At 49.9% G+C, this 27,292-nt stretch overlaps 10 protein-coding genes and 1 non-coding gene across 11 annotated transcripts; 8 read left to right on the top strand and 3 right to left on the bottom strand.

Moving 5' to 3' along the window:
- Positions 1-766: 766 nt before the first annotated feature.
- Positions 767-2,264, bottom strand: C7974DRAFT_312287 (uncharacterized protein; the record flags this gene model as incomplete). The annotated part of the gene is made up of 3 exons (XM_046138359.1): positions 767-1,543; positions 1,593-1,796; positions 1,848-2,264. 3 exons carry the CDS (start codon positions 2,262-2,264, stop codon positions 767-769), a joined length of 1,398 nt encoding a protein of 465 aa, XP_045996129.1.
- Positions 2,265-3,781: 1,517 nt separating this feature from the next.
- C7974DRAFT_455340 (RmlC-like cupin domain-containing protein) lies at positions 3,782-5,550 on the top strand (the record flags this gene model as incomplete). Its single annotated transcript, XM_046145962.1, has 5 exons — positions 3,782-3,914; positions 3,970-4,205; positions 4,259-4,452; positions 4,501-4,855; positions 4,905-5,550. 5 exons carry the CDS (start codon positions 3,782-3,784, stop codon positions 5,223-5,225), a joined length of 1,239 nt encoding a protein of 412 aa, XP_045996128.1. The 3' UTR covers positions 5,226-5,550.
- A 1,155-nt stretch (positions 5,551-6,705) lies between these two features.
- C7974DRAFT_413867 (major facilitator superfamily domain-containing protein) lies at positions 6,706-8,296 on the top strand (the record flags this gene model as incomplete). The annotated part of the gene is made up of 4 exons (XM_046143765.1): positions 6,706-6,880; positions 6,928-7,203; positions 7,257-7,626; positions 7,675-8,296. The coding sequence occupies 4 exons, from the start codon at positions 6,706-6,708 to the stop codon at positions 8,294-8,296; spliced, it is 1,443 nt and encodes a 480-aa protein (XP_045996127.1).
- Positions 8,297-8,658: 362 nt separating this feature from the next.
- On the top strand, positions 8,659-10,118 carry C7974DRAFT_199193 (uncharacterized protein). The gene is made up of 3 exons (XM_046136745.1): positions 8,659-9,125; positions 9,172-9,626; positions 9,675-10,118. The coding sequence occupies exons 1-3, from the start codon at positions 9,020-9,022 to the stop codon at positions 10,098-10,100; spliced, it is 987 nt and encodes a 328-aa protein (XP_045996126.1). The 5' UTR covers positions 8,659-9,019; the 3' UTR covers positions 10,101-10,118.
- A 1,851-nt stretch (positions 10,119-11,969) lies between these two features.
- Positions 11,970-13,326, top strand: C7974DRAFT_199178 (quercetin 2,3-dioxygenase). The gene is made up of 2 exons (XM_046136744.1): positions 11,970-12,376; positions 12,429-13,326. The coding sequence occupies exons 1-2, from the start codon at positions 12,104-12,106 to the stop codon at positions 13,275-13,277; spliced, it is 1,122 nt and encodes a 373-aa protein (XP_045996125.1). The 5' UTR covers positions 11,970-12,103; the 3' UTR covers positions 13,278-13,326.
- Positions 13,327-14,877: 1,551 nt separating this feature from the next.
- Positions 14,878-16,642, top strand: C7974DRAFT_395893 (uncharacterized protein). The gene is made up of 2 exons (XM_046142022.1): positions 14,878-15,496; positions 15,601-16,642. The coding sequence occupies exons 1-2, from the start codon at positions 14,967-14,969 to the stop codon at positions 16,388-16,390; spliced, it is 1,320 nt and encodes a 439-aa protein (XP_045996124.1). The 5' UTR covers positions 14,878-14,966; the 3' UTR covers positions 16,391-16,642.
- A 288-nt stretch (positions 16,643-16,930) lies between these two features.
- Positions 16,931-17,478, bottom strand: C7974DRAFT_199140 (uncharacterized protein). Its single transcript, XM_046136743.1, has one exon. The coding sequence runs from the start codon at positions 17,381-17,383 to the stop codon at positions 17,030-17,032; it is 354 nt and encodes a 117-aa protein (XP_045996123.1). The 5' UTR covers positions 17,384-17,478; the 3' UTR covers positions 16,931-17,029.
- A 3,568-nt stretch (positions 17,479-21,046) lies between these two features.
- C7974DRAFT_455338 (uncharacterized protein) lies at positions 21,047-21,662 on the top strand (the record flags this gene model as incomplete). The annotated part of the gene is made up of 1 exon (XM_046145961.1): positions 21,047-21,662. The coding sequence occupies exon 1, from the start codon at positions 21,159-21,161 to the stop codon at positions 21,660-21,662; it is 504 nt and encodes a 167-aa protein (XP_045996122.1). The 5' UTR covers positions 21,047-21,158.
- A 594-nt stretch (positions 21,663-22,256) lies between these two features.
- C7974DRAFT_337197 (uncharacterized protein) lies at positions 22,257-23,195 on the top strand. Its single transcript, XM_046139208.1, has 2 exons — positions 22,257-22,879; positions 22,926-23,195. The coding sequence occupies exons 1-2, from the start codon at positions 22,591-22,593 to the stop codon at positions 23,057-23,059; spliced, it is 423 nt and encodes a 140-aa protein (XP_045996121.1). The 5' UTR covers positions 22,257-22,590; the 3' UTR covers positions 23,060-23,195.
- Positions 23,196-23,453: 258 nt separating this feature from the next.
- Positions 23,454-23,536, bottom strand: C7974DRAFT_t80. The gene has a single exon. It is a non-coding gene; the product is annotated as a tRNA-Val (tRNA).
- Positions 23,537-25,723: 2,187 nt separating this feature from the next.
- C7974DRAFT_199120 (uncharacterized protein) lies at positions 25,724-26,851 on the top strand. Its single transcript, XM_046136742.1, has one exon. The coding sequence runs from the start codon at positions 26,052-26,054 to the stop codon at positions 26,688-26,690; it is 639 nt and encodes a 212-aa protein (XP_045996120.1). The 5' UTR covers positions 25,724-26,051; the 3' UTR covers positions 26,691-26,851.
- The last annotated feature ends 441 nt before the right edge of the window (positions 26,852-27,292 follow it).

Here is a 27,292-nt window from a genome sequence, read left to right as displayed (position 1 = left end):
TTGTCTCTGACAAAGTTTATGCATAATGGCTTTCGCTGCCTGGGTATGAGTGTCGGCTTGTCAAGAATAACGGAAGTCTCATCGGTAGCTTTTTGGAATACCAGAATAAACGATAGGAAAGAGGTTTCAAGCAGCAGAATCGAGCCCGTTTTTGGCTTGTCCTACAGTCTGTGATAATCAGCGGTCAACCAGGTAAATTGCACACTTGGAAAAAGCGACGTTGGAACGTGGTGGTCATCATCCTTCTGTGAGAATCTTTCGTGACGTCCTAGCGGGCGCGTTCTGATGAAAGACCAGCTTTTTGTCTTATGTTTGGGCGGTGAGCTTCTGTTATGCGCGCATGCATTCCTTACTGCCCCCAGGCACGTCAGGCCGGTCACTTGGCGAAATGCAGCATCAGGCAAGGATAATCACAGAGCGATCTCGTCAAGGTGGTTCCCTGTTGGAGTGCATGTGCGTCAACGGACTTGTCTTTTGGCTTATTGGCTACGATGAAGATGGTCTGGATTCTACAAAAGTGTCAAGTGACTGGTCAGATATGCCTTGGTGCAGGACACATGATGGTCACAAGCATCAAGACCAATGGAATTTGTCTACCACATGTCTGGGTTTTGAAACGCATTAGGATTGACCATTATTGAACTAATTGTAAAGACGGTAAGTGTGTTTAAGACGCTGATAGAGTGAACAGAGCAACCATATATGAGACCAACCATCCCGTCCAATAGCTGTAGCGATAGTCTATTCGTGACTAACATTGCAGCACTTAGTAGTAGAAGGGTTTGTTAGGATCAGTCAGGTCAAAGATAACAGCGCTATGAGGCTTCGCGCCGCCCCTGTTGGCAAACTCAGTGGGGAAGTTGATGCTGCGATTGAAGCTCAGGCTGCCGTCGGGCAAGATATCAATCCATTGCGCCTTAAAGTCTGCAGGCGTGTTGACGACGCCAATCTCACCGGTCTGAACGAAGTAGTCAGTGACAAGCAGATTTTTCTTGTCGGGGCTGATCTTGACGTAGTGCGGTCCGACGATGCCCTGGTCCTCATCAGGGTTGTCCAGGCGCTTGACGTTGTTGAGGTCTGAGATATCGAGCGCAGCTACGTGGTTGCCAAGGGTGAGTGTGAAGTAGGCGAATTTTCCGTCATCGGTGATGTCAGAGTAGATGGCCAGATTTTCGCGTGCACGCGGGCCAAGATCGAAGAGCAGTTCTGCGACACCTTGGTTGCCGTTGGCGTCTTTTCGGAAAGGATAGATGATCCAGACTTGACCAGGGCCTACGGCAGTAGCAAGTGCGGCGGATTCTGAATTCCCGGGAATGAATTTTACGTCCTGGATTCCCTGGCCGTCAGGGATCGTGATGGTAGAGATGATCTTGCGCGAACTGAGCTCCCAGAGACGGAGAGTGTCGGCTTTTTGGATGCCAATAGCGGAAGCAGGCTTCAGGATGGTGACAGGGACGACGAAATCGGAGGTCAGGATGATGTTCTTCTCAAAGTCGATGCTCAAGCCGTGTGGGCTGAATTGCTCCCCAAGAATGTTTAGCGTCTATTCATTGATTAATAATCGCAGGAAGGGTATTTGGGATATAACGTACACCTTGCACATCCTCAGGCCACTCGTGGATAATGTTAAATTCAGCATCAGTCTCTACGAGACGCCCAGGAGAGGTGCCGGCGGCAGATCCCATATAGGTGATGAAAAAGCCACCGTCTGGCTTAGCGCGAATCTCATCTGTGATGGAAGAGAGCAGAGCGCGGTTGCTCTTCTTGAACTTTGGTTGATATGGATTGGTGGTGTCCTGGTGTTCATTAGATGCAGATAACTAACAAGGCGGCGATAAGAAGCTCACAAAGTAGAAGGCGGTATCCTGAGTTTTCAAGAGAGACAGAAGACCGCCGCCGACGAGCGTCTTTCCATCAAGAGATGGGCCCAAGTGGTGTGGTGAATTGCCGCTAGAGGGTACATCAGTGACCCACAAGAGGGTACCGAACGTGGCATCATCAAGAGAATAGGTCGCCAGAAAGTCCTTGTGATTGTTGTCTCCCGCTGCAGTCCAGAAATAGCCGATCTTCTTGGGCTTTAGGTTCTGGTTGCCGACAAATGGCGGGCTCTCGAGTGGAGGCGTTGGCACCTGCAAGATGGGCAAAGGTGGCGCATTGGTAGACAGAGGCTCAGTCACACCTGGGATAGATGGGATGAGAGGTGGTAGAGACAGAGCGCTCGCCGTACTGGCAAGGAGCGCGCAACATAGAGTGTTGGAGTGCATGGCGTATAATTTGCGAGCAGCCAACGAGGAAGCAGGACGTAGAGGAAAGAGCGAAGTCGGTGAGAGACTTTGAGCAAGTTGTGAGCTGGTTTCTTCATCACAGTCTCGAGGTCACTACTTATACTTCGTTAGGGTCATGGAAGCTCATGCATCGCTTTGCTGGCCATAGAATTCTCCCCACGCTTAACCATCGCTCATCCTCATCTTCTTCCACTGCCAACGATGGTATCATCCAGGCTGAACTGACGACGAATATCGAAACTATGCCAGGTGTTCTGGTCGATCTTACCTGATGTATGGTCGGATCGGCAGGGGTTTGCGCATGAAGGCTCAGCCTTGGAGCATTGCGGAAGTTACCTCAAGCTCTACAAGTCTGATACCAAGACTTGAGAACCGCCGATATGGTGAGGATCGTTGGTGAAGGTCCCATCTCAGCCGTGCCATGCGGAGAGTGAGCACGGGATTTTTGATAGTGTCTCCGCTTTCGTCCAAAGAGGTCAATTCTGGCAAGGCGTAGAGCGTGTGAATTCCTTTTCTACACTAGTCGAACTCTTCAGGTATGTGTCGAACAAAGTCGTGCTCGAAGAGGTAGATCTGATCGCCTACAGAGTTTGACCTGTACTAGGATGTAGGACGTGAGCTGCATGCTTTCTTTGTTGAGATCGTCTTCCACAAATCTCAATCGCCGCAGATCCTCTACTAATCGCGATTCATTCTTGAGACGTGAAGACGGCAGTGTCGATAGCCGAAGTGAGTCCAAGGTACTGCAGAGCACAGACATGCTTGCCAAGAGATGTGAGTGATGAGAAGGCACTACCGATCGTTCTAAAGAGATGGGCGCAAGTCCAGTCAGCTCTACGATCACCCTCGAAAAATATCAATCCACCTCCTTCAACGCTCGTCGATGCTGGACGGAACAAATAGAGCGAATTCGAAGATGTTAGAGATGTACAAACGACGGATACGTACCCAGTGATCCAAATCACCAGAAGAGAGATAGAGGTTGGCGAGACTGCCAGATCCGATTTGAGATTGGATGGTGATGCCAATTTGATGCGCAAATGGTGTGATCGAACTAGCGCACAAACCTGGGGTTGATCTGCAGGCTCAACACCACAACATTTGAATACCAAGCATCACGACATCTTATCCAATGCTTACGACCGTAATCATTATGAACTAAGCCGGGAGCGTCGCCAAGACCTGGAAGAAGATCGCCATCCTACCTAATAAACCAATAGTAGCAGAAGTTTAATTAGGGATCAGTAACGTAGCCCAATGGCGACTCGCAGAGTAAGGTGGTGACCTGCAAAACATCTATCCCGTGGCGGGAGATAGGCTGGTGAGATATCCGGCCTCATGCCGTGCTTCGAAAGCAGACATGGGCGAATGCGCTATGAGTTGCACCGCAGGAGCGGTTCATGACTTCATAGAACCGTGTCATTGTGCGCATATAAGAATGCGTGCGATTCTTCAGAGAAGACAGAAGCAGGCACTCCTTTCCCTCTTTGGAAAAAATGAGACTCAGTACCGCAGTCACTGTGTTTTTTGCAACTTCTGCCTTTGCTGCTGTAGTGAAGCGACAAGCTCCCGTGCCATTCTCAGATGGTCAACCCATTGACGGCAAGGGCAAAGGTGCCCCTATATTAGGTACGTTCGAGTGTCTCCCAGACGCAGTGACAAAATATGTGTTGACATCAAATAGGAGGAACCAATCGTCAAGTGGACATCGAGAATCCTTCAAACTTGGGCCAGCAGAGCACTGATTCAGGAACTGTGCCCAATCTGAAGTGGCGCTTCTCTGATTCGAAAACGAAAATCTTCCCCGGTGGCTGGGTGCGAGAACAGGTGGACAACGACCTACCGCAGAGCCATGATATCGCAGCAGCACAGCAGCACCTTAAGAAGGGTGCTATTCGTGAGCTACACTGGCACCGTGTCGTATGTTGTACCCATCAGCCAAGTTGTGATTCGATTGCTGACGGCATTTCCAGGCGGAATGGGGCCAGGTCCTGTTTGGTCGTGTACTCGTATCGGCAGTAGATGAGAATGGGCGCCATCAAGTGACTGAGCTCGGCTTTGGGGATATTTGGTACTTTCCGAAGGGTCAAGCCCATACCGTGCAAGGTCTGGACGATGAGAACGAGTATCTGCTAGCTTTCGACGATGGAAACTTCGACGCTGCTGGGTATGTTGACGATGATTAATGAGTGCCAGCCCACTGACGACGTCATAGAACAACTTTCAACCTTGACGACTGGCTTGCAAAGACGCCAAAGGCGATTCTTGCGAAGAGTTTCGGTCTGCCTGAGTCGACCTTTGACAATTTGCCTAAGACGAACCCGTACATTCAAAACAGTACGACCGGTGACGCTGCAAGACAAAGGAATATTACAGGAGGCGCCGGCGAGCTGGTAGCTGATGCCTCATATGTGTACCGCACCTTTTCCCACGCTCCTGAACCTGCACCCGGTGGTGCTGGTGTCTGGTGGAAAATTGACTCGACCAACTTCCCGATCTCGAAGACGATCGCGTCAACGTACGTTGTTCTCGAGCCGAGGGGTATAAGGGAATTGCACTGGCATCCTACTGTAAGTTAGTCGAGTATCTGGAGTAGGTCGCTATGCTAACAGGTAGCAGTCCGAGGAGTGGCTGTACTTCCACGAGGGCGAAGCTCGTGCGACAGTCTTCACCGGTAATAGCAACTCACGTACTTTCGACTTCGGTCCTGGAGATACTGCTGTTTTTCCGGACAACTCTGGGCATTACATCGAGAACACTTCGGAGACCCAGAATCTGACCTGGATCGAGATCTATAAGGCAGATCGTGTGGCTGACGTGTCTTTGACTCAGTGGTTGGCTTTGACGCCCGCAGATATTGTCGCTGACATCCTCAAAATGCCGCTCAACGTTGTTGAGGGTTTAAAGAAAGAAAAGCAGGTGCTGGTTCATGGCAAATAGACGTTGTCATCGCTGGTATTACATATCGGCCCGTCGGTCAGGCCTCTACGCCGCTTATCTCTTTGATAGAGGCGTTTGTGTATGTTCAAGTATTGGCGATTATCGCCTGGCGGACAATTAGCTCGTATGGTTGGGCCCAAACGCGACAATCGCGTCAACGCTTGTCCGGACTGTTAATATAGATGGTTTCTTCTTGATTTGTACCGTTGATGGTTCCGCTTTACACGCTGTGCTGCTGCTGTAGCTTGCACGATAGGGTAACATGCTGCTACCGACGAGGCGTGGTCTCAACGAACACGACACACCTCACAAACCGGATGACTAAGCTCGCATCGTACCGAAACTCTATCATAATGCCAAGCCCTGGCGGATTTCCTTCACTATAAGTCAACCAACCATCAGCATCCACATCACATGCACGGCTGCAACTGTACCGTTCCAGTAACCTTTTGAAGCGTAAGGTATCCTCGAGGGCTGCATGTGGTACGCATATCGGCCGACCACCGATCCTGCGCTGCCTGGACTGATCTATCGGTTGCGAGTATCGTTCCGCGCGCTCGACTTCTGCTTCAGCAAGCCGTTGGACTGCATAGTCCACCACTCAGCGCTAGTTATATGCACGAAGACCGAGACCGAGTGGCGGGCGGAACGTCCGGAAGGGTTCCGTATTGGTAATGCGTCCCGAGCAGCCAATCTGAGGGCCAGAAGGATAGCTGCGCCGTCTAGTGCTCGTGGGTATGCATGTCAAAGGACGTCCGTTGTGTAACTTAGTGCGCTAAACGACACGATCATGATGGTTACAAGGTAACCTTGATGTTGTTGGGTTAGAGCGGCCTTGCGCAGTCTGGGTGGACTAAACTAGCACAGGGATTTGAAAAGCCTTGACAGCTGCTCCTTTCCGTTTCCGCCACGATCGTCGAATCTTGGGTCGACTTACTTATCAGGCTCAGCTTCCAGCCCATTTCCGAATGCATATTGTGTGACAAGTCTTCACGGTATTGCCCAGCAAGAGGTTTGTACCTGGCTGTCATGCGGGCTCACTGTAGGCTCGGGCAGGTTCGGTACTATTACCCGCAACGCGTTGAACAATCTCGAGTTGGTCATCAGTGCGCAAGCAGGCCTCGGCTGGAGAAAGCAAGCTTACCAGCCGTATCTGCGCACTATACGTCTCATGTTCGCAGGGCCTGTGACGGTTAGACCTCATTCGTTCTTTTCTGCGCCGGCCGTGTCTTCGTTGTGGTTAGTTCGCTATACCTCTGCCTGAATGAGAAGCTGTCGGGAACAGCCTTTTCATATAACTGGGTCCTCCACTCACCACAACAGGGTGCCACAGCAATCGAAAATCTGCCGTACTACCCGCCGTTGGAAGGCTCGTCCCGTTTTCTCGCATAGTGTTCACGCCTATTCCAACTGCTTTTACAGTACGCGAACGAGCTTTCTTGTTCTTGTATGACGCACATACCAATGCAGCTCTTTTGACATGGCAATGGGCGAGAAAGCAGCGGTCGAGGTAGCCGCGCAAGACTGCGGCAGCAATGAGGCTGGTGTAGTCAGCGTTGCGCTACCAAAGCAGAACTACCTGCTCAGAATGGACTTCCGTCTCATCCCTGTCCTAGGATGCACATACACTGTCCTCTTCCTGGACAGAACTAATAGTAGGCTGTCGTTCTCTACGTCGATTCTTCAAGCTGATATGTGACAGTCGCGAATGCCAGGATTGAAGGACTGGAGAAAGGCCTCAACATGCCGTCTAACGGCTATAACACAGCCTTATGGATTTTCTTCATACCTTTCATTCTGATCGAAGTTCCTAGCAATTTGATCATGGGGCTGCCTCGCGTGCGACCAAACATCTTTCTGGGTGTCAACATGTTTCTCCTTGGTATTGTGGCTACTTGCCAAGGTCTGACTCAGTCGTATGGTGGGCTGCTCGCGCTGCGGTTCCTAATGGGGATATTTGAAGCTACGCTACCGGCTGGTCAGTAAACCACACCATCTGATCAGGGATATTGAACGTACTAACACAGCTAGGGGCTGCGTTCCTGATCAATGAGTACTATACTCGAGCGCAGATGTCACTTCGATTCGCGTGCTTCTTCTGCTTTGGGACTCTGGGGCCTTGCATCAGCGGCATACTAGCTTATGGCATCCGTAATATGCACGGTATTGCTGGGCTAGAGGGATTCAGATGGATCTTCATTGTTGAAGGCCTCGGTACCATCCTCATCTCAGCCTTTGTATTCGCGTTCGTGCCTGACTTTCCCGAACGCACTAAGATCTTAAGTACCACAGAACGGGAGCATCTCCTTGCGGTACTTCAGCAAGACAAGGGGGATCAGAAATTGGACCTCAGAAAAGTGGAATGGGCCAGGACTTTGACCGACTATAAGATCTGGTTCCCGTAAGCTCAACTCATCGATGTTACGCGGCCGTATACTTACTATGCCAGGACTATGATATTCTTTTGTTGCGATATGACAGCAGCGTCAATATCTTCCTTTACTCCCACGATCTTGACCGAACTCGGTTGGACGGCCGCAAAATCGCAGGCCATGTCTGTGCCTGTATGGCTCACCGGAATGCTCTTCCAAGTCACCGGCGCTTTCTTGAGCTGTCGAACCGGCTGGCGTTTTCCCTTCATCCTCTTTGGTGTGCTCTGCGCAACGTGTGGATGGGCCATCCAGATCGCGTACTCCGAGCAAGGCAATGTGTCCGCTGCCGTGCGCTACTTTAGCCTATTTTGTATGAGCGGCGGCACATTCTTGCAGATGACCATGTCCACAGCATGGATGTCGAACAATCTGCGCGGACGTGCTAGTGTCGCTGTCGGTACTGCCATCGTCTTAGGATTCGGCAATTGCGCCAACTTTGTGGCGACAAACGTGTTCATCAAGGCCCAAGCACCTTACTATCCAACTGCTTTCAGGACAGGTCTAGTAATCACAGTGGCAGGCGGTGGCTTCTGCCTGATCTATGCAGGGCTGTTATGGCGTCACAACCAGAAATTGGCAAGAGAACGGCGACAAGACGGTGGCGAAGATGATCAAAGAAAGTACATGTACCAACTTTAAAGAGGATTGGGGGTTTCAGCAAAGAATGAGTTATGCTATCCCTGCTCAAATACCGAGACAGCTTTTATGAAAGCGAAGAGAACGTCGGGCGTTCAATTTGAGTCGCCGAGATCGTCATAACTTGGACCCTGAACCTGGGTAGTTATGACTGGCAACAACACTAGTGAGGTCTCATCGGTGAGCAAGCGTTGCTGCTAAATTCCGCGTCTGTACTCGGAGCGTGTGTTCAAGGTATCAATTCGCGTGTGCCTCGCAAGTATCCCCTTCAAAGTCAGCTGCCTTCTCGGTTTTCATATGCACAGACACACGTCCCTAAAAATACCGCTGCTTTATGGGCACGGTATCAGCGAAAGCATCGAGACCGGATAGCAAGCGGGCGTATGCCTACGAGGGAAGCTGCACACTCACGTACTCACCATATACACAATGTCTGGAGCTTCTCGGATATCAACTCCTTGCAGTGCAGTGTGGAAGCGGAGTGAAAAACCGACAGTGTCTCTGTTTACCGTTCTTTCCCTTTTGGGCGACGGCCCCACATTGCACGATATGCGTTCAAGTGAAGCCGCTGCACATGAACAGTGAACTTTCACACGCTCACTGACTTACTCTTCTCTTCACTCGCACTGCACCCGACCTCTACCGTGCACCGGTTTCTTGCGCAAAGGAATTCAGTACACCAATCAAGCTCGTTCCCACTGCAAGTAGTTGCACGTCGCAGCTGACATGAAGCTACTCTACCATGCTCTTCTCCTCCTTCTCGCCGTGGTCGCATTCGCTCACGATCCGACTCACCAAGATTCGACGTTGAACTCCACCCAACCACAGATTGGTATGAACGCCAACTCTTGAGAGCAATGCGTTACTGACAGTGACAGGGCCAAGCGATGTGGTGTATCGATATGCTGATCTGATGAATGGCCCAGAGCCCGAGTCTCGTTACGCGAACCCGTTCCGCCCTGCAGTTGGAGAGGACGACAAGGGCCGCTTGTTGGCGTCGTACCAAAACGTGCCTGTCATTCGCATGAGTACTGTCAAACAGCATGTTGGCGAGTTCGCAGGACAACGACTGTTCAATATCATCCATGACGCCCTGCTGAAGATATGCCCATATGAGCGTGGTCGCATTGGATGTTATCCCAACATGCCTGGCGCAGGCAGGCCGCAGGATGACAATACATTGAAGCAGCCTTACAAGTACTACGACAGGTTCTGGATTCTGGATGTCCCCTACATCAACGACAAGGGCGATTACGCGACGAATGCCTGGATCACTATTACGGCACAAGCGATCTTCCGCGATCAAAAATATCCAGGTATAGCTGCGGCTACAGTGAGTGTGAACATGTTCATACAACGATACCTTCTAATTCTGTACTAGTATGAGATGGCTGCAGGTGTCTTTGCACGCGTGACTGAAATTGAACGTTTCAACACTCTGCTCAACTGTTACATAGAGGAGTTCAACAAGGACTCCCGGCCTTACACGTTCTGCAACGTCCCTGAACATGTTCTGGTAGCACTTCCCGCCAACGATGATCGGGTCACCGAGTCTTGGTTGAGTGTTACCGTCAAGTTCAATGGCATGACTGCCTTTGGTAACTACGACTGCTATGACAACATAGGAGGCGTCAAAAACTTTTGGGATGACACTGTCCTCCCAAACGTTGTTAAGAGCATGGGCCAGACGATGGATGATTGGGGTACCACATGCGTAGAGTGCTGGAACGAGAAGGAGCGCTTTGATGTAGAGACTTGGCGCCACCACCACACGTGTGACTGGCTGGGCTGGCCGATGAATGGTTGATAGATGCGCGCGCTCGGTTCCTATCTCCTAGGGCTTCTATGTAGCACACTCCCCAAGACTCGATCTCGGAGTTGATGAATGAAGCAAGCTGCTCGAATTGGTGCACAATGCCGTCGGCTTCGATTTACACTTCAATATGCGTGCGCACATAGTCGCCTTTTTATGCAGCACATTCTTCTCCATTGAGCAGCTACAGTCGTCAGCCACAGTCCCAAAGTCGAAGCGACGTGCTGACACTCGTTCGATGTTTTCGTCTCCCACACATACGATGTAACACCGGATATGTCGTGCCGCGTAGGAAAGTGTCTCCATGCGAGCAATATTGTATGAGCAGTAAGTCACTGGAACATTTTCGTACGACGATAGCTGATATGGTAGAGAACTCAAGAGCAAAGCACGAGTCAGGAGAGGTCGTACATCTGAGCGTACAACGTGGCGCTAAGCCTAATGTAACGCGTTTAGGCATGTTTGAGGGTTCGTACATCTCGTACAAGCAGATGCCGAGACAGGTTGAATTCCCGTGGATTCTGGAGAATGTCGATTGACCTAGGCAGTTTAGAGGATAGCTCATAAAGGTGATGATATGGTTGATTGGCTTGCAGTGGAAGGGTCCTTTCTGCCTGTTCAGTGGTAAGGAGCAGCGGGAAAGTGATAGTAGCAGGATTTCTTCTTATACCTCTCTATATCCCAGGGTTACATGCCGAGATTTATCATCTCAGATTATGCTTGCTAAGCCTTCTATTCTGGCATCATGCAGTTAGTCTTCCTTTCCCTCATAAATGTGCTGAACGTTCACTCAATTGATAGTTGGTGCTCGGTACAGTCTACGGTACCAGGTATACAACAAGTGTGTTTGAATGGGTCCTGTTGAGTAGTCAATGCCTTTCTGTGTCGATTCACATTAGACTCTGTTTTTGGTAAGGTTCTAGTTTTCCATTTCGTGCAGATAACTCCCTGTACATTGTCAAAAAGCAGTTGACAGGGCAGGTAGGTTCAGATCGGCCTGCTGGATTTCGATTCTTTACTGGCGTATTTGGGTTGCGAAAAGCATCCGCACAATTGTGGAGAGAAGCGACAAGAGTTGTTCTGGGAAACGCGATGAAGCCGATTGCAATTCCAGGCCAGATCGGGTTGTCGTACATCTAGTGACGCACGCTGTTCGGTAACGTTTCCCTCACGGCTCCACTGCGGACGCTAGCACTGTCACCGTTATCGGATCCAATCTTACGCGTCGTGGCGCATTGTTTAGAACATATTGGGTATGCTTCTTGCCCGGGCTGTCTCCTTCCAGCTAAAGGTTGTTTACCTAGGTAGGTACCTAGGTGGTTGAGTAAACTCAGACCTTAACTTCACTACGGACAAGCAGGCAGAACGGTGATTATGCAGCCGCTGATCCGACAATTCTAGAAGCAGTGTGCTCTATAACCAGAGTGCGAAGTAGTTGCTTCGGCATCTGCACTGTCGTGCCGGATATGAATTTAGCACGCTGCACCAAGGAACATCAGAGCCTTCGTACAAAGAATGCTTAAACCCCCATGTCAAAAACTTCGCAAGGTGGATCCCAAGATCGTGCTGCAGATTCAATCCGGAAGGTCGGAACAACATTACCACCCGCCACTGCACACACGTAAATGTCGGTATTCTCGAGCGAAGGACCGTTCCTACTCCATACGGCGCCTCCCGGCAAATGGCACCAATGAGTGCCTCCCGCTCTTCATGCTTGGTTAGCAAGTAGATCCCAGAGCCGCCGTTCTACTAATTGCAAGGATGATCTCGGCCTTGAACTGCACACACCAGAATGGGAAATGACGCCGTTGCAAGTATGCGGCCAGTGCACGGCTTTCCTGAACCACCCATGTCTACAGACTGTTGATCATGAAGAGGATGTACGACCATGGCTGCGGTGTCAAGGTCATATAAAAGATGAGGTCCACCGCCGATGAACATTGTCATCCACATCACTACGATCGTTTCTACAGTCACTCCAGCAGTCCTTTTACAGCATGTTCCCATTCGCTTTCGCATCGCTTATCGGCTTAGCAGCATGTCTTCCATCGAGCTCGCAGGCTGTGCAGAATAAAGCGGTCGGCGATCTCATCGTGACTCAGGTGCCCGATTATGTCCGTCCCTATATCGTACGCGCATATGCACTCGATGGGTACCGGATTGGAACTCAGGTGTATCGTTTCCCTGTGACCGGCCCTTCGTCAGGCTATGCTTTCTCGATGATCAGCACTGCGGCCCCGGCTAGTACAGAGCTCGGCGTGCTTGCTCACGTAAGGCACTCTTGATTATTTCACTCGATATCAAATACTGACGTTTCTGAAGACCCATAAGACCCACTTTGAGAACTTCTATTGCCTCAGGGGTCGCTACGCACTCTGGACTGACAAGGACAATGTCACCTCAGGACGTATCCTCACACCCGGAGACTATGGTGCTGTCCCTCACGATACAACCCACACATTCCAGATCCTCGATCCTTTCGTAGAGATGGTGGGCGTCATACAGCCCGGTGGCTTCGAAGATCTGTTCTACTTCCTCGCAAACGAGAATTACACCTCATCTAGCTACTCACCTTTTCCACAAGGAAACTTCTCTGACCCTGGTGGCGATTCTGACACCATCACTAAACTCCAGAGCTACGATGTGTATGCCCAATTGAGCTTCACTCCTCCCACGAACTTCGGATCCAACAGCGCGACCGAGGAGGATGCGATCTGGCACAACGGCGCCAACGAATTGGCCCAGGACTCCAAGACACCGTTTTTCATTGCCAAGGGTTACGGTCCTAAATATCTCGCTGGTGATGCGAAATCCTCGTACGCTATCGTCGAGCCCTTCGTCACATCCCAACAGTCTGATGGCAATTTCACCCAGGGTACCATCACCTTGTCGAAACCAAGTGCTGGATCTGAGCCTGAGAAGTACTCGCTGCCTGGCCACACTGCGCTCGAAGTTGTTGATGGGCTTGTCAGCGTTGATGTCGGTGGTTTTGATGGGACGACCACACTCTCTATTGGCGACGTTGTCTTCGTGCCGGCCAATACGACATTCAGTTTTTGGGGCGCGGCTGCGTACTCGAAGGTCCTGTATGTCGGTGCTGGAAATGATACCATTGATGGAAAAATCATCAAGGGTGCCAAGGAGTGGGATTCCGCCACATGGCCACAATGAGCTGCTGCGACTTTGCAAAGTGGATGACATAGCCGCATCAGTTACTGTATCTGCTTAGCATCTAGTCTTGTCGCTTAAAGTAGTGTGCGGAGTTTGCTCAGCCGCTAAGACTGTTATAACAAGTTGCTGTAAGCAAGGAAGGGTGCAGCGTGAGGTAAAAAACTAGCGACTTGCAAAAAGCGGATACCGCAACTGCAAGCGACTGTAGTGGTTTTGCTAAGATGATATAGAGGGTGGCAAGAGACACAGATATCGGCGCCCTCGTCGGGAACCCGTTTTTATTTGCATGACCCAGACGATTATCCATGTGTGGTGGAATCGGGAATCGGTCTGAGAGCGCTTATTAGATTTATGTTCAGCAGCCTGTATGTTGACTTTGAACGAGCTCCAACATTGAACATCCATAGACGAACTCCCCCCTCTGCAAATCGGAAAGTTGTAGCGCTAGTTGTAGCGCTAGTTGAAGCCTTTATTTCTCCTACAAGACGCATTTCAAGGCATATGGAAACAAACACAGCCAGCCCGCAGAATCTACCAACGGACCTTCGCATTTAAGGCAATGCAATCCAGTTTCTTAGCCACCTGCTCCTGTTCTCTTTGCACAGAGCGTTGTAAAAAGACTGCAATTTTTTGTGATGAGTAACTTTAATGTACACATCCGTTTAGAGCCTTCTGCACCAGTTACACAAGCACAGAATGGTGGCGCAAGAAAGTCCAACGGGGAGCATTCGCTAGGAAGAGGTACGATGTCTGCGTCGGTCTGTGATAACGAGAGCGCTTTGTACCGAGAGATGATGGCTTTGCAGACTGGCGTCCGGGTTTGTGGTAGTCGCGGAGGTTGTGCTAGAGCGTCTTATAGGGCACGACGCTTCTGCATGGATTGCACAACAAGTGTCCGAATTCTGGCAGACGGGAGATAACGTTCGGAATTTCCGGCTCTGCAGGCTATTGAATTGTCAGCGGGTGAAGGACTGGGTGGAGATCAAGGACGCTGCAGCAGCTACTCTACCCATATGCCTCGTTCTTTGCAGGGTCGCCCATGCAGACAGTCCAACAGGAAGGCGTAGAGCCGCTGTCAAGAGGCTGTAATTTCTCATAAACGACGTAGACGGGTATGCAGTGTCACAGGGAAGAAAGGACAGCAGAGACAAAAAGCAGAACCTGCCACAGGTGCAGTGTGTTTGAGCATACACGTTCGTGCAGAGCGGAACTAGATCGGAATAGATCACCAAAAGGGGTCGACTCGGGAGTAAGGCTAGAAGCGGGCGAATCAGGGCCGAAATCGTACACTATACCAAATTAGGCGCGAATCAGGCCCAAGTCGTGATGTTCGCGTGTAGGTAGGCAAGGGTATAGCAAAAAGGGTGCACACAGCACTTCTTGGCGGAGTGAGGCGGTTTTGTCCTGAATTACCCTTAGAACAGGCCCTATGTGGTTAGTATCATCCGCTTTATGGGGCTGCATATGCTACGGCACTACCCCTGCGAGAATGACGTATATTGTGCGCACAGTCGATATGCCCCGCAGCTATAGTAGCTAAACATGGGTTGCAAAGCCTACTTATATGACAAACTCTGTGCGCACAGCCTAGGACTCGATAGAAACAAGCTTCTTCGTACACTATGTATTAGTAGTGTAGCTATTTGCAAACGACACCTTTTGATCTTATCCATTTATATCTGTCCCGAGATGGCTAGAATTACAGATTTGTCCACTGAACTACTCCTTAATATCATCTTCTATCTCAGCGCAGGCGGCGCATGTGACGTCAGAGCACTATTTTATCTATGTCACACGTCACGCATGCTCTTCGACGTTGCACAGCCAGCACTCTATTCATGTGTTCGAATAGTCGAATCACCAACGGATCCCCTAGTTCATCTCAAGCTCTTCCTCAGAACTTTGATTGAACATCCATTGCTGGCTCAAAAAACCAAAGAGCTGGCCTTGTTCAATGACCGGGGAGTGCGTTATGAATGGCCTGCTCTGGAGCACGATGCAATCTTCATGGAACTTTCAGCGTTGATAGGAGGTCATGCTTCCGAAATTGAACCTGACCTGTGTTACTACCCGCTTGCTGTGCAAGTCCTAGCTCGGTTGCCTAATTTGCAGCACCTTCAGTTTACGGCTCAAATCGAAGCACCACGATCTTTGATGCATCGTATTCATGAGATGCGAGCTGATCTCTCAATCTTATCCAAGCTGAAGACTTTCCATCTGTAAGTGGTTTCAGTAGTGATGCCTACCCTATGCGAGACGGATCATCGGTTCGGTTCTTGGTCATGTAGACTTTGGGTAAACGCAGCTAATCTGGCATCTCTAGGCACAAGCAGTACGAGGACGGACCAGTCAACATAGAAGACTATGTACCTCTTATGCGGTACCCTTTGTTCGAAAAGTTCTCATCTGAGAGCGATGTGCCAGACACTCTGGATGGCTCATGCGCAGTCAATACTCTGACACACACAGCTGCAGAATTATTCTGGTGCATAGGGCCGTTAATTACGATGGAAAAGCTACTACAAACATGTCCTCGTTTGACTATTTTTAAGCTTATCATCCCTGACGGAACCCGCTACAGATGGCTGTGGGATGTAGGCTACAAGCTGTTAGTTACGCCACGGGAGCTTGTGAAGGCGTTGCTTCAAACACACAAGCAAAACCTGCACACCCTACATTTGGACTTCCATCACCACTACAGCCTCAGTGACCCAGAGCTTCGAGAAGAAATAGAACGCCTCGAAGACTGTGTTTACACATATCCCTCATTCCGCGATTTTGAGAGTCTCACGCACATGGCCATCGAGTTCGAAAAGCTCGTCAAAGTTCAAGATCTCCCAGCCTCGCTGGAACAGCTGGACCTGCGCTATTGCCATTTTGCGGACCTGGACAAGGCATTACTTCTTGATTTAATACAGTTGAAGGAAAAATGGTGTCCGGAGATCAAATCAGTTATTGTGAGTGGCCGTGAGAAGACCAGTGAAGGTATTTCTGCAGTGCGGGAACACGCAAGGACGTTAGACATTTCTGTGTATGTTACTATAGATGGACGTACGCTGACTATCCTGGGTGGAAGCTATTGCTTAACGATAAAGAGCCTTGCACCTCTGTAACCAATATCACCAGACACGGACAAAACACAGAGATGATGAATGTGTAGAAGTCTTTTACTTCAAATTAGCAATTAGTAAACAGAAAGTACAATCACAACCTGATTAAGTTAGCTAGAGAGCAGAATATATTCTTCTACGGCAGAGTCTACATGCACAAAAAGTTTGTATATAATAGAAGCTCTATAGTCGCTCATTTCATAGAGAGGAGAAGAATTCTAACATGAAGTTGTATAGAAGAAGCACTTTTTGCAGACGCTCTTCGACTATAAGCATGAGGGAGACCCTGCATTAATGTGTCTTCACCAATGATATAGGGTTGCCGCTGACTTTAGTGTCATTAGCTACTCTGAGAGTACTCAGGGCATCGAGGTAGATGGTGTGAAGGTAGCCGGATATTCCACATAATCTCTGCTACTGTAGAGTTGATGAGCTAGGAAAAATGCTTAAATTATTGGTCTCGTTTGTCTTTGAAGCTTGCTACGAATGAATTTATAAATCACTACTGCTTTGCGACTGAACAACCTTATTCTCACGATTCCAAGCATTTCTAAATCCTTCTACAGATCCTTCGCCATCTCCTGAACCCCTTTCATCTTAGTAACATCTATCAAAGTCTTGCCAAAAATGTGATTACTGCCTTTACATCGATGTCTTGTAGCACCTGCAGTACCTGCAGCCTACCGGACGTGTGTTTACTGGGTTCGTAAACACGCAGTTACCTGCGTCGCTGACCGTGCACTGTTCATTCGGCGGGCACACGTTCTGCGCACAATCGTGGCCCGGCCGGCTAGTAACCCCGCAGGTGACCATGCCGGCTTCCAGAAGACTTGGAGTACCGACCGTATCGAGTCCATGACCCGTGGAATTGTAACTGAACTGTGTGATGCTGTGTGGAGTGACTGTGTCGGCTTGAGTGGGTGTCGGGGCGCCCAGAGAAAATGGCACCACGCATATCAAAGCGATGGTGAGGAGAACGTTGCGAACCGAGTACATGATGACGATCTTGATGCACGTTCTTTCGAGGACAATTCAAAAGAAGGCGAACGTTCCGGTTCTTGTGTAATGGATTTTTGATGAGATGGTAGAGATGCTTGATTGACTTACAAGAGGCATGTTCAGACACTTAAATATGTGCTTTACATCGTCATTTTACATACACAGCTCGAGCCTTTCGACGAATGTGGCATGATCTCCTCCAGCTCAGCTGTTGAGATGCTACATGGGTCTTTAGCTATCTAGCAGGGGGTTCATGATAGGACGCAAAATATAGACTAGTAAGGACAACATAACTGCAAGCACAGACTCTTGAGAGAACTACTATGTTTTTGTACACGACTCTGGAAAAGAAATGGAGATACAAATGGAGATGTTTCCCGTGACTGCATGAGTTCGGCTGCCGCTGAATGCTGTTCGATGAAGCTAAATGGTGTGATCTGCACGCCTGATAGCCACTGGTTAGTACAAAAGTAATTGGTGTGTACGGCAATGCTAGACTGGAGCTGATAGATCTTGTACGGAAGAATACAGACGTGTCTTTCTTGGCAATTCCGGCAACTCCACAAATATTTCGGCGTGTATATCAGAGCAAGTGTTGTTATTGTCACCATCATGCGCGTGTGCGGACTTGAGAGAGCTGTTTTGAGCAGGTGCCAAGTAGTTATATTGATAGGATTTTAGAAGCATACCTAGGTACTTGGAAAGTTCTGGTCTTTTGGTTATGTGTGGTGAAGTCAGACGATAGTTACGTCAACTGTGTGTTAGATGACATCAAGTAAAATCTGCTTCAATCGACTACCGCTTCAACGGTACTTAGCCTCTTGTTATACGAAGTCTCCTGCATAAGACGGAACAAAATGCAGTGACAGGTGGGGCATGGGAGCCAATACTTATAACCAAGCAAAGAAAGGATCGCAAACGATCCACGTGATGTTATCAGTGGACCATGTAGACAATAGTAAGCTTCATGCCGTGCGTACTGGTCACTGTGCAGGGGAGGCGTACAGAAGGTGCTAATAGTAAAATTCAGAGACAGGCTGATGGTGAGCAGTCAGAATACTGTTTTGGTGTAATGTACAGCATGTAACGTCAGAAACACGCCACATTACACTTGTTCTGCAGAGGAGGACGCTTTAACTTCTAGACCAGCTTGGTCTTGACTAGCAGATCTAGATAGCCGCTATCGATTACAATACCCTAAGACCGTTGCTCGCTAGGTGCAATAGCCTGCAGCAAGAATTGCCATAATGTTGATCGTTCTGTTGATCGTCTGATAGTTAGCTCTTTATCAGTACCTAGACATCGTGTGCCAACCATTAGGTTACGCAGTGTACTTGTCTTGGGTATGTCTTGTGTAGTGTTGGGGTGTGTTTTGAGTGGTGCCCGCGTTGTTGTGTCGTGTTGCTGTGCCGCAATAAGTATTGACTGTTGCTGTGCCGCAACTAGTGGATGGGCAGCTCGACAACTAGAATATGCGATTGGCAGAACCTAAAAACGTGTTCGTCTTAGCGCAGCACAGAGGTTACGAGATCAGCCTTGATAGCATACACCTACCAATCAACACAATGGTAACAGCTAATGTCTAGCTGCGAGAGCTCTCTAAGCTCAAGCTATCCCACCTGCCAAGCCACGGTCATGAATACAGGGACGGAGAAATAAGCAAGAAACATTGCTCTGATTTGCTAAAACATGGCGAGTTACAAGCACGATAACCAAAAGACTTTAGAACAATACTCAGCGACTGGGCTCCAATCACAACGACAAAGCAGGGGTTTATTACAGTAGGGGGCAGTCTCTACAAGTAGCGCAGCTCACTGGTAAGATGATACAGACAGTTTTGCAGCAGGAAGGCTGAGCATCAGACGCTTTGGTATCGACCAGCGTGCGCTACGACCATTTTTTGACTAGCCATCTGCTGTAAGCATAGCGTTACATTACCACGTTTCTGCTTCTTCCTTGGCTGGGAGCCTTAGAGAGCTGTTCTCTTGCCTTTTTGGGACAATTTCGGAGCTTTAGCAGCGTTGCGAGCTTCCTGATCCTTAGCTCTTCAAGCTTTGCGTGCATTAGTTTGTTAGCGCTCCTTAGCTTCGCTCTGCTGCCTCCTCCTTCCGACGTACAGCTCCCTCACGCTTCTCTTCCGCAAGCTTTACCCCAAGTAGCCTGTTAGACTCTTGTAACTCTTGCCTTGTTATTTTTTAAAGCTCGTTATTACCCTCCTCCTTGTCAAATTTGTCCTGAAGCTTGCTTGCACTTTCAAGAGCACGAGGGGACCAACAGTGTGTACGCGCCTAAGTTTCCTTGCGCTGAACCAGTGACAAGGGCTTGCCTTTCTTTAGCTTAGCCCTCTCGTTGTTAAGAGCAACTTGTAGGCCATCTCTCTCTATTTTAAGCACATGATTTTGAGTGTGTAGCGAGTGGAGAGCCGCGCGCAGGCTTCGCGACTCTGCTGTATCAGAATCCTTTACTGAAGCTTGCAAAACTCTGTCAACTGTACGACAATCGTCAGTTGTAGCCAACGAGGTTGCTACCTCTTCTCCCCGCTCCGATTTGGTGGACCTATCAAGGATTTTGTGCCGGTCCTATGGAACCAACCCAGTGGCCTCAAAGGCGCTGGACACAAGCTCTGGAGTTAATGTTTCTACCTAGGCAGGCCGGAATATCTTAAATAAATTGCCTTTCTGGAACGGAGTGAGGTGTTGGCTGGTATAGAAGTGTTTACTGAGGTGTTTTGAGTAGATTATAGCCAACGGAGAGAAGCACACAACGTCCAACGGCTGGAGTGCTCGAGCGCTGTGTGATGGATATATGGCCAACAGTATACGATACTTGATGCAATACTTGATGAAAGCCATCGTTATATGTGAGCTGTGGCCACCCAATATAAGTAAGCGCTATTGGTTGTGTGCCTTACGCAGTGTCTGGGGATTGAACACCTGCCCAAGCTACTTAAGCCCGGCGTCGTCGTTTGACTAGCCGGAGGAAGTAACATTAGTATAGACGGAGTGCTTCAGCTCTCCACATCGCTTAATCAGATGCTCTGAATGTTCTTGGAGTCAGCAGCGTATATGAGGCTGGGTGGGAGAGCTGTCCCGTCGGCACAAATACAGGCTACAAGGGTAATCCACTCACGACTGCCATCGTGAGATGACTGACGAGCGTGCTTACGCCTGTATGAGGCTTTACTGAACACTCTTTCCTGCCTGCCAACAAGTCCAGCCATGAAGGCCTTCTCATTCATATTGTATGTGTGCTCCGGCGCCACATCTCACTCCTCTGTTTTCTGGGCCATTACGTCAAAGTACTCGCTGTACTTTTAATAAGAATCAGCGGCGTGGCGATTGGCGTCCATGGGGGCATTCCAGCGGCTGAGAATGAGGCCGCCGTGTTGGTGGAGAAAGCGGGTAATCCAGGTCTCAGAAATCTCAATTTTGCCTATCTCAAGGGCAAGATTTGCTATTATTTTACGTGTAGGAGGAAGACGACGGATCTTCATGTCATACATGCGCAATCGCAAGCCCCAATCCATCAGACTGGGCATGCCGCCGTAGCTGGTCAACGTCATGAAACGTTTGGTGCTTTCTTTGAATAGTTTGAAATGGCTTGTAGCGAACTCTTTGGCGTCCTGGCGGGGGTGTCCCTCTGTCTCCATGACCTTGGTCACGCAGTCTTGTTGTGTACAACGCCAACATCCGTGCAACGGTGACGACAGCGGAGATGATGGGCGTATACGCGAGCGGGTCTCGATACCACCGGATTTCACATTGGCCTCTTCATGAATTATCTCGGTTTCGGCGCCCCACACAATGAAGAAGAGGCTGTCCACGGCATTGCTTCCGAGTGGCCTGTCGTTTGGGATATGAAAAACATGAAGGCCAGAATCCCTTTATCTCCTGAAGGCAACATCCCACGCCTTTCGCTCACTGAGATCAGTGATGTCGGCCGCTTTACCGCTGCAGGGTGCCCGTTGCCGAATGGCGCCTGGAAACAGGAGCTCAACTTCGTAGCCGACACAATTCGAATGGACGAGGTTGTCAGAATTATCGAGAAAGTGCGAGGACAGAAGATGGAGGTTACTTATCGTCCCTATGAGCAGATTGTAGAGGAGGCGGCGAAGGAAACGGTGGACTGGCCGAACAAGTTTTGGCTCCAGGTTGAGACTGTGCACGCGCTAGACCAGGTGGGGAATGGGGTCGTGGAACCCGTACACAATGATTTGGTGCCTCAGGTCAAACCAATATCTGTTGAGGAATATTTGAGGAAGTTCTGGTCACTATAGTGATATCTTATAAATCCAAGATGATATACCTAAGGTCGTCTGTCATATTGTATTGGCAACGCTGGACCTCGGAAGTTGCTCAAGGTGGGGTCGTTGGAATGAGACCACCCAAACCAGACAGCCATCGCCATCCATCCTTCACTAGGTAAGTAGGTACTGTATGTTCGAGCGTCGCAACGCAGGGGAACAAAACTAGCTCCGTTGATGGAAAGCGGGAGTTTAGGGATGACGCAGCCTTCTCCCACGCACAACGCTTCAGGTCGCGTACGATCGCCGTTAGTTAGCGCCATCAATGCTGTTGGATACTTGACGATGGCACACTCGCTGGACGGCCGCTTGGAGACATCGTCTTCGTTCGTTGTACACAATTAACTAATGATTGAATTAAGCAATGCTACTGGACAAGTTTGACGGTTACCTGTGCCAGTCGCATTTCTACAAAATTACCTAGGCCCAGCTCGAGTTGTGTTTGGTTCGAGATGTACACGCCGGCACCAAATGGTCTCTGACAGATAACGGCGCAACCCATGCATGAGCGGCATCAACGCCAGGCCTGCGCTCGAAATTATCTAGATTTAAGGCCTTTTCACTCGAATGTTTCGATCTGTCACTCAATCTGATAGGCTAGAAGTGGCGGAGGAAGGCAACGCCCCCTGCAGTGGACGTACGTCGCGACAGTCTAGATGAAGGAGTGTACGATCAGCCGCCGTTGAGCAGGTTCCCCGCATTGTGTACGGAGTACGGACTTGGGGCGAGTATAAGTATGTCAGCGTCGCATGAGTGAGGCGCTGTATTGTCTCTCGTCGTCTTTCATCCACCAACATATATTCTCTCAGAGTCTGGTCACTCGCTTTGTTCTCTATCTTTCATCTTAGAAGTTTTATACCCCAACATCTCCAACATCTACTCAATTAGTTTCCTTTTCAAGATGAAGCACACAATCATTACTTTCGCTCTCATCGTTGTGGCCTTTGGCGCCCCTGTGCGTCGTCAGGCAGGCAATGCCCAGACCTTCACCGGCGCCCTCGGCGGCATCGCAGCTACGCCTGTCGAAGACTCTGGCAACCCTGACCGGCCGTTCCAAGTGAAGGGCGATGGATTTGTGAATATTGGGGCTGCATTGGCACGAAGCTGTGACCAACAATTCAACGCTTGCGCGAACGCTGCAAACGGAGGGGACGCAAACTTGAGTGTGGCTCAATGCTCGACCCAGAAAGGTACGTAACAACCAGAAGTGTATGACTTCAACTTACCTTGTCGTAGACCAGTGCAGTGCGAGTATCCAAGCTAGTACAGCAGCGGCGCAAGGCAATAATCAAGCAGGAAGTGCAGCTACTGGTGGGAATAACTCTAACAGTGCTAATGGCGGAGCTGGCAATGTCGCATCATGCACTTGATCTAAATAACGTGGATGTTTGCCCTCCACTGAGGTCAGTACATGACAAGTGGATACTGGGTCATGTAGGCCTGGTACAGAATACGCGTAGTCTCAATCAACACGATCACATATCAAAGCAGTTCGTGATCGTTGGCTTGGTGTGAATTAGGAACCTGGACCTTCTCACATCTCATCATCCCCCGTAGCTGCAAAACACAACTCGTTACCCAAGAGTTGGATCTTTCATGAGAGCTCACACATATTCAGGCATTACACATCAAAGATAAACGATACACAATACACGATATTGGTTGGTTATCGTCTCTGATCTAATTCTGCTGAAGCTTGATGCGACTCACGATCTTTTAGGCAAAAACCATGTCACTGTACAACCCCAAGACTTCGGCAAAAAATGATTCGACCCAGACTTGAACTGGAGACCTTCAGTGAACTAACGTTGTTAGACTGACGTGATAACCAACTACACCATCGAACCGTTGACGCCTTCTGATTGGCTGATGAAAATCTCCTCTACCGCACATTATATGTACCAATTGTCAAAAAGTGCTGAAGCGTCACACTTGCATGAAAGACACAAACCTTTATATGCCATAGGTGTCTGCTCTGCTAGGAATGGACTCCAGACAAATAGGCGTACGGCTGTAAAAAATCTGCATAGTGGGGCCGTGGAACGCATGGACGAAGAAGCCGCTCTCAGCGACTCAGTCAACTTCGCCGAGCTTATACAAGCTGCAATAACCCTGAAGCTCTTCCAAAAAGTGTCTTTGAGATATGATTTGCAAAGACTGTTACGCATAATCCAACGCCAGTCGCACACAAGAAAAAAGTCCAGACCATAAAGTACTGCACACAGGCGTGTCCGACCAGCCACTTGGCACTTTTGTAGGGTCTTAACTATCACATTCGCAGCTAATCAGTCGCAGAGATACTACCAAATAACTCCGTTCAGGCGTACATGGTCCAATAAGAAAGACTCGATATGACTATTCATCGTTGTTGTCTGATGCTGCATTATGCCAAGTGGCTGGTCGGACGTGAATCGATCGAGGCACACGAGCACTCTTCTCCAAACAAGGCCTCGATTGAGATCTTCAAGACGTTAATGAGCATAGAATACTGCCGTAACAGCATACGCAAGCCTGATTGCTCTTCTAGCTTGTCCTCAGCTTGCCCATGAAGCCAAGAACATGCTGCGACAGCCTTGGCTATCCTGGTCGTCGGGCTCGGAGGCTTGTGAATACCGGCACCAGGAGCTGTCTGCCCCGTACCAAGAGTGCCTGACTTCTTGGGAGCCGATCAAGCTTGTGAGACAGCTGGGCAGTGGATCTCAACGTCTTCCAAGAGATGCCAGATGAACCCTATCGGTGACAGTGCTTGGTACCGCTTACTTTTTGTCGTCTTGCACCAACTCTCCGACCACGATCAAAGGAATTGGAGGTGTCTCTGATTGCCGGAAGCCGGATATAGGTCAATCGAGTGTCGTATTGCCGCTCGGTCTTATTGCGTCAAAACACGCATTCAAAGGCACCGTAAATAGCATGCTATTGCCAAGTCACGACCGGTCGTCGCTGATGATGAGTGCCGTGCAGTGGCGAACCGCGCTTGTGGTTCATTTTCGACCCCTCCACACTCTAATGCCCAATCACCGTTCCACCATAACATTTTGTCAACTTCAACACCGCCGGTGCAATGTACTTGAGACTGTTCTCTTACTTGAGATTGCGGGGAAGCCTACTTCGCCAGCCGTTCTATGATGTTCGTGAAGTTGGTACCGGTGAGACGTGCGTCAGGCTTCAGCCACCCGTGCTCGCACCTGCCATTCAGCAACAAGCATCGCCAATAATGCACGGTGCTGATCCCACAAAGGATGCACCCACCGACTGCGAGCACGCAGTTTAACCCGCCAAGGCTGTGCTGTCGCATCTGCGTTCGAGCTATCGTCCTGATCGGGTTGGTCCTATCTGATTCGTCCTGATTGCCTAGCGCAGTACCAACCTCAAACATCGCGCAGCAATTACAGAGCCACCTCCCCAGCTCGTACCTCACCTAAGCTTCTGAAACCCCACTTAACCATCACATCGTTTGTTACAACAGAAGCTTCGCCATTCAGAACATCCATCCCCACACGAACGTTGCGGAGAACCGTCCGTTGCCAAGGAGGTATCTGTTTTCTACCCAACAGACTCTGAACGACGCTGAGTTTGTCCAATGGCAAAAGCTGTCGTCGCACCTGGTTGCTGTGAGCTTGGCAATGCCAGCCTAGCGGGACAACTACAGCCTTGGAAGTCAAGCCTTGCCCTGCAGATGTGATCGTAGCACGTACAGAGCTTAGCATTGCATGGCATCTATCACTGCAGAACACACAGTTCGCCGATGCGATGAATCGAGAGTGCGATTCTATGACGGTCCTCTACGGACAACTATACGGACAACAATTACCTCCGAGCAATTCAGTCTGCGTGCAAGATCTTGTCCACAGAGGACCTGAAGCCGTTCAACAAACCCGTCGTCGTTCTCCCATGATGCGGCAGACGGATGTGGTCTCCACCCTTGTGGGATATCGCATGCGCTCCGCTGCACCTCAACATGGACTCCACGCTTATCATTGCTTGGCACCGCATCACCAAGTTTCAAGCATACTTCAGACGGCGTTGGAAGCTTGAGGGGACAGAGGCATCCCCTGTCGTATGCTTGCATGGTCTTGAGGCTCTTGGCATTCGGTTTCAACTTCACCCCAAAACAGCCGCACGGTCTTGGCGGGGTCGGGCTGGCCCACTGCACAGATCAAGGCTTCGTATACATGTTCAAATGTATATAAAATCTCGAAGAATGCACTTCCTCAATTCTTCAGTCCGGTCACTCCATTCACTTCTAATCATCTATTCATCCATAACAGTCGCTTGCGACCTTTCAAGATCTTCGATCCAATCACGTTATACCAAACCAACCATCGCTACCCAAAAACCTAATCCTCCAACAACACCTTCAATATGCTTCCTCAACAAGTCCTCCTCGCTGTTCTCGCAGCCGTCTCCGTCTCAGCCGCCCCACTCAACATCAATCTTGGCGCCTATTCTCCTGCGCTGGTAGTCGGTGATGGAGAGATCTCGCTAGGATCCAAAGAATCAGCCTCGGAGCTGATGGCAACGCTCGCTTCAGGAGCAGCTGCTAAGAGCGGCGAAGGTCAGCAAGCACAGCCGGCAGCTGCTCCCGCGGCCCAGCCGGCAAAAGAGGGAGAAAAGCCCGCTGAAGAGAAACCAGCTGCCAAACGATCAATCAACCTCCGCCGTGCGGTCGACCAGCTTCTCGGAAAGCGCGATCCCACACCTGCTGCCAACCAGATGGCTGCTGTCGAGGACGCCATGCAGTGGATCAAGCGCGACCTGCAGGGCTTCAACGCGGCTCTCGGTTACGCAAAGGAGGCAATGAAGAACTCGCCCAAGATCGAGATGGGCTCAGAGGGCGCTGGTGTTGGTCTTGTTGTCAGCCCCGGCGTCAACGTGCCCCAGAATTCCGCCGCCAATGGCGCACCCGCCGGTGGCAAGAAGACCAAGCGCGCCGAGGTTGAGGTTGCAGATGAGGACGACAGTGCGCCTAAGGTGACACTCGTTGCCATCACCGAGGTCTGAAAGATACCCTAGGAGAGACAGAACAATTATTCGTCATCCACATGATTTACTTTTCTTTGTCGGTGCGATTTTCAGCGATGTTAGGATATGGAGTTTTAGTAAGACCAGGCCTCTCAGTTTGCAGAACTATAGATATTCAATAACAGTTTATCTGATCGATCATTCTCACATTCTTCATGGATAACATTTTTGAAAGTGTATGTACAGCACGAGGCTGGAGCAGGCATGTTAGAGTCTGGGTCGCCCCGGCCCGTCCCACTCGTTCGAGACGGCTAGGAGCCAAGTTGCCACGCGGAGCTCCACTCCAGCCATCTAGAATCGAAGGAGGCTCAATGCGGCTCTACTTAAGCACCAGCCAAGTCTCATCGGGGTCTCAGTGACAACTTGAGGCACTTGGCGTTGCCTGAGGCTTGTGCGCGATTTGAAACGGCGACATGCGCGAGCACATGGCGAATGGAACTCGAGACGATTGGCCAAAAAGCCGCGACTAACTCAGTCTCAATCCCCATTACTGGTCACTACCATGCCGAGCAGTGGCCGAATAGATGGTGTACGACATGGATACAGTTGGTACTCGTGTCGCGAAAGCGAAGAAACAACCG

Source organism: Boeremia exigua (assembly GCF_020726555.1).
Source record: "Boeremia exigua strain MPI-SDFR-AT-0100 chromosome Unknown C7974scaffold_7, whole genome shotgun sequence".
Taxonomy (NCBI): Eukaryota; Fungi; Ascomycota; class Dothideomycetes; order Pleosporales; family Didymellaceae; genus Boeremia; species Boeremia exigua.
The sequence above is the reverse complement of the archived record's forward strand: the minus strand, read 5'-3'. Positions and strand labels throughout refer to the sequence as shown.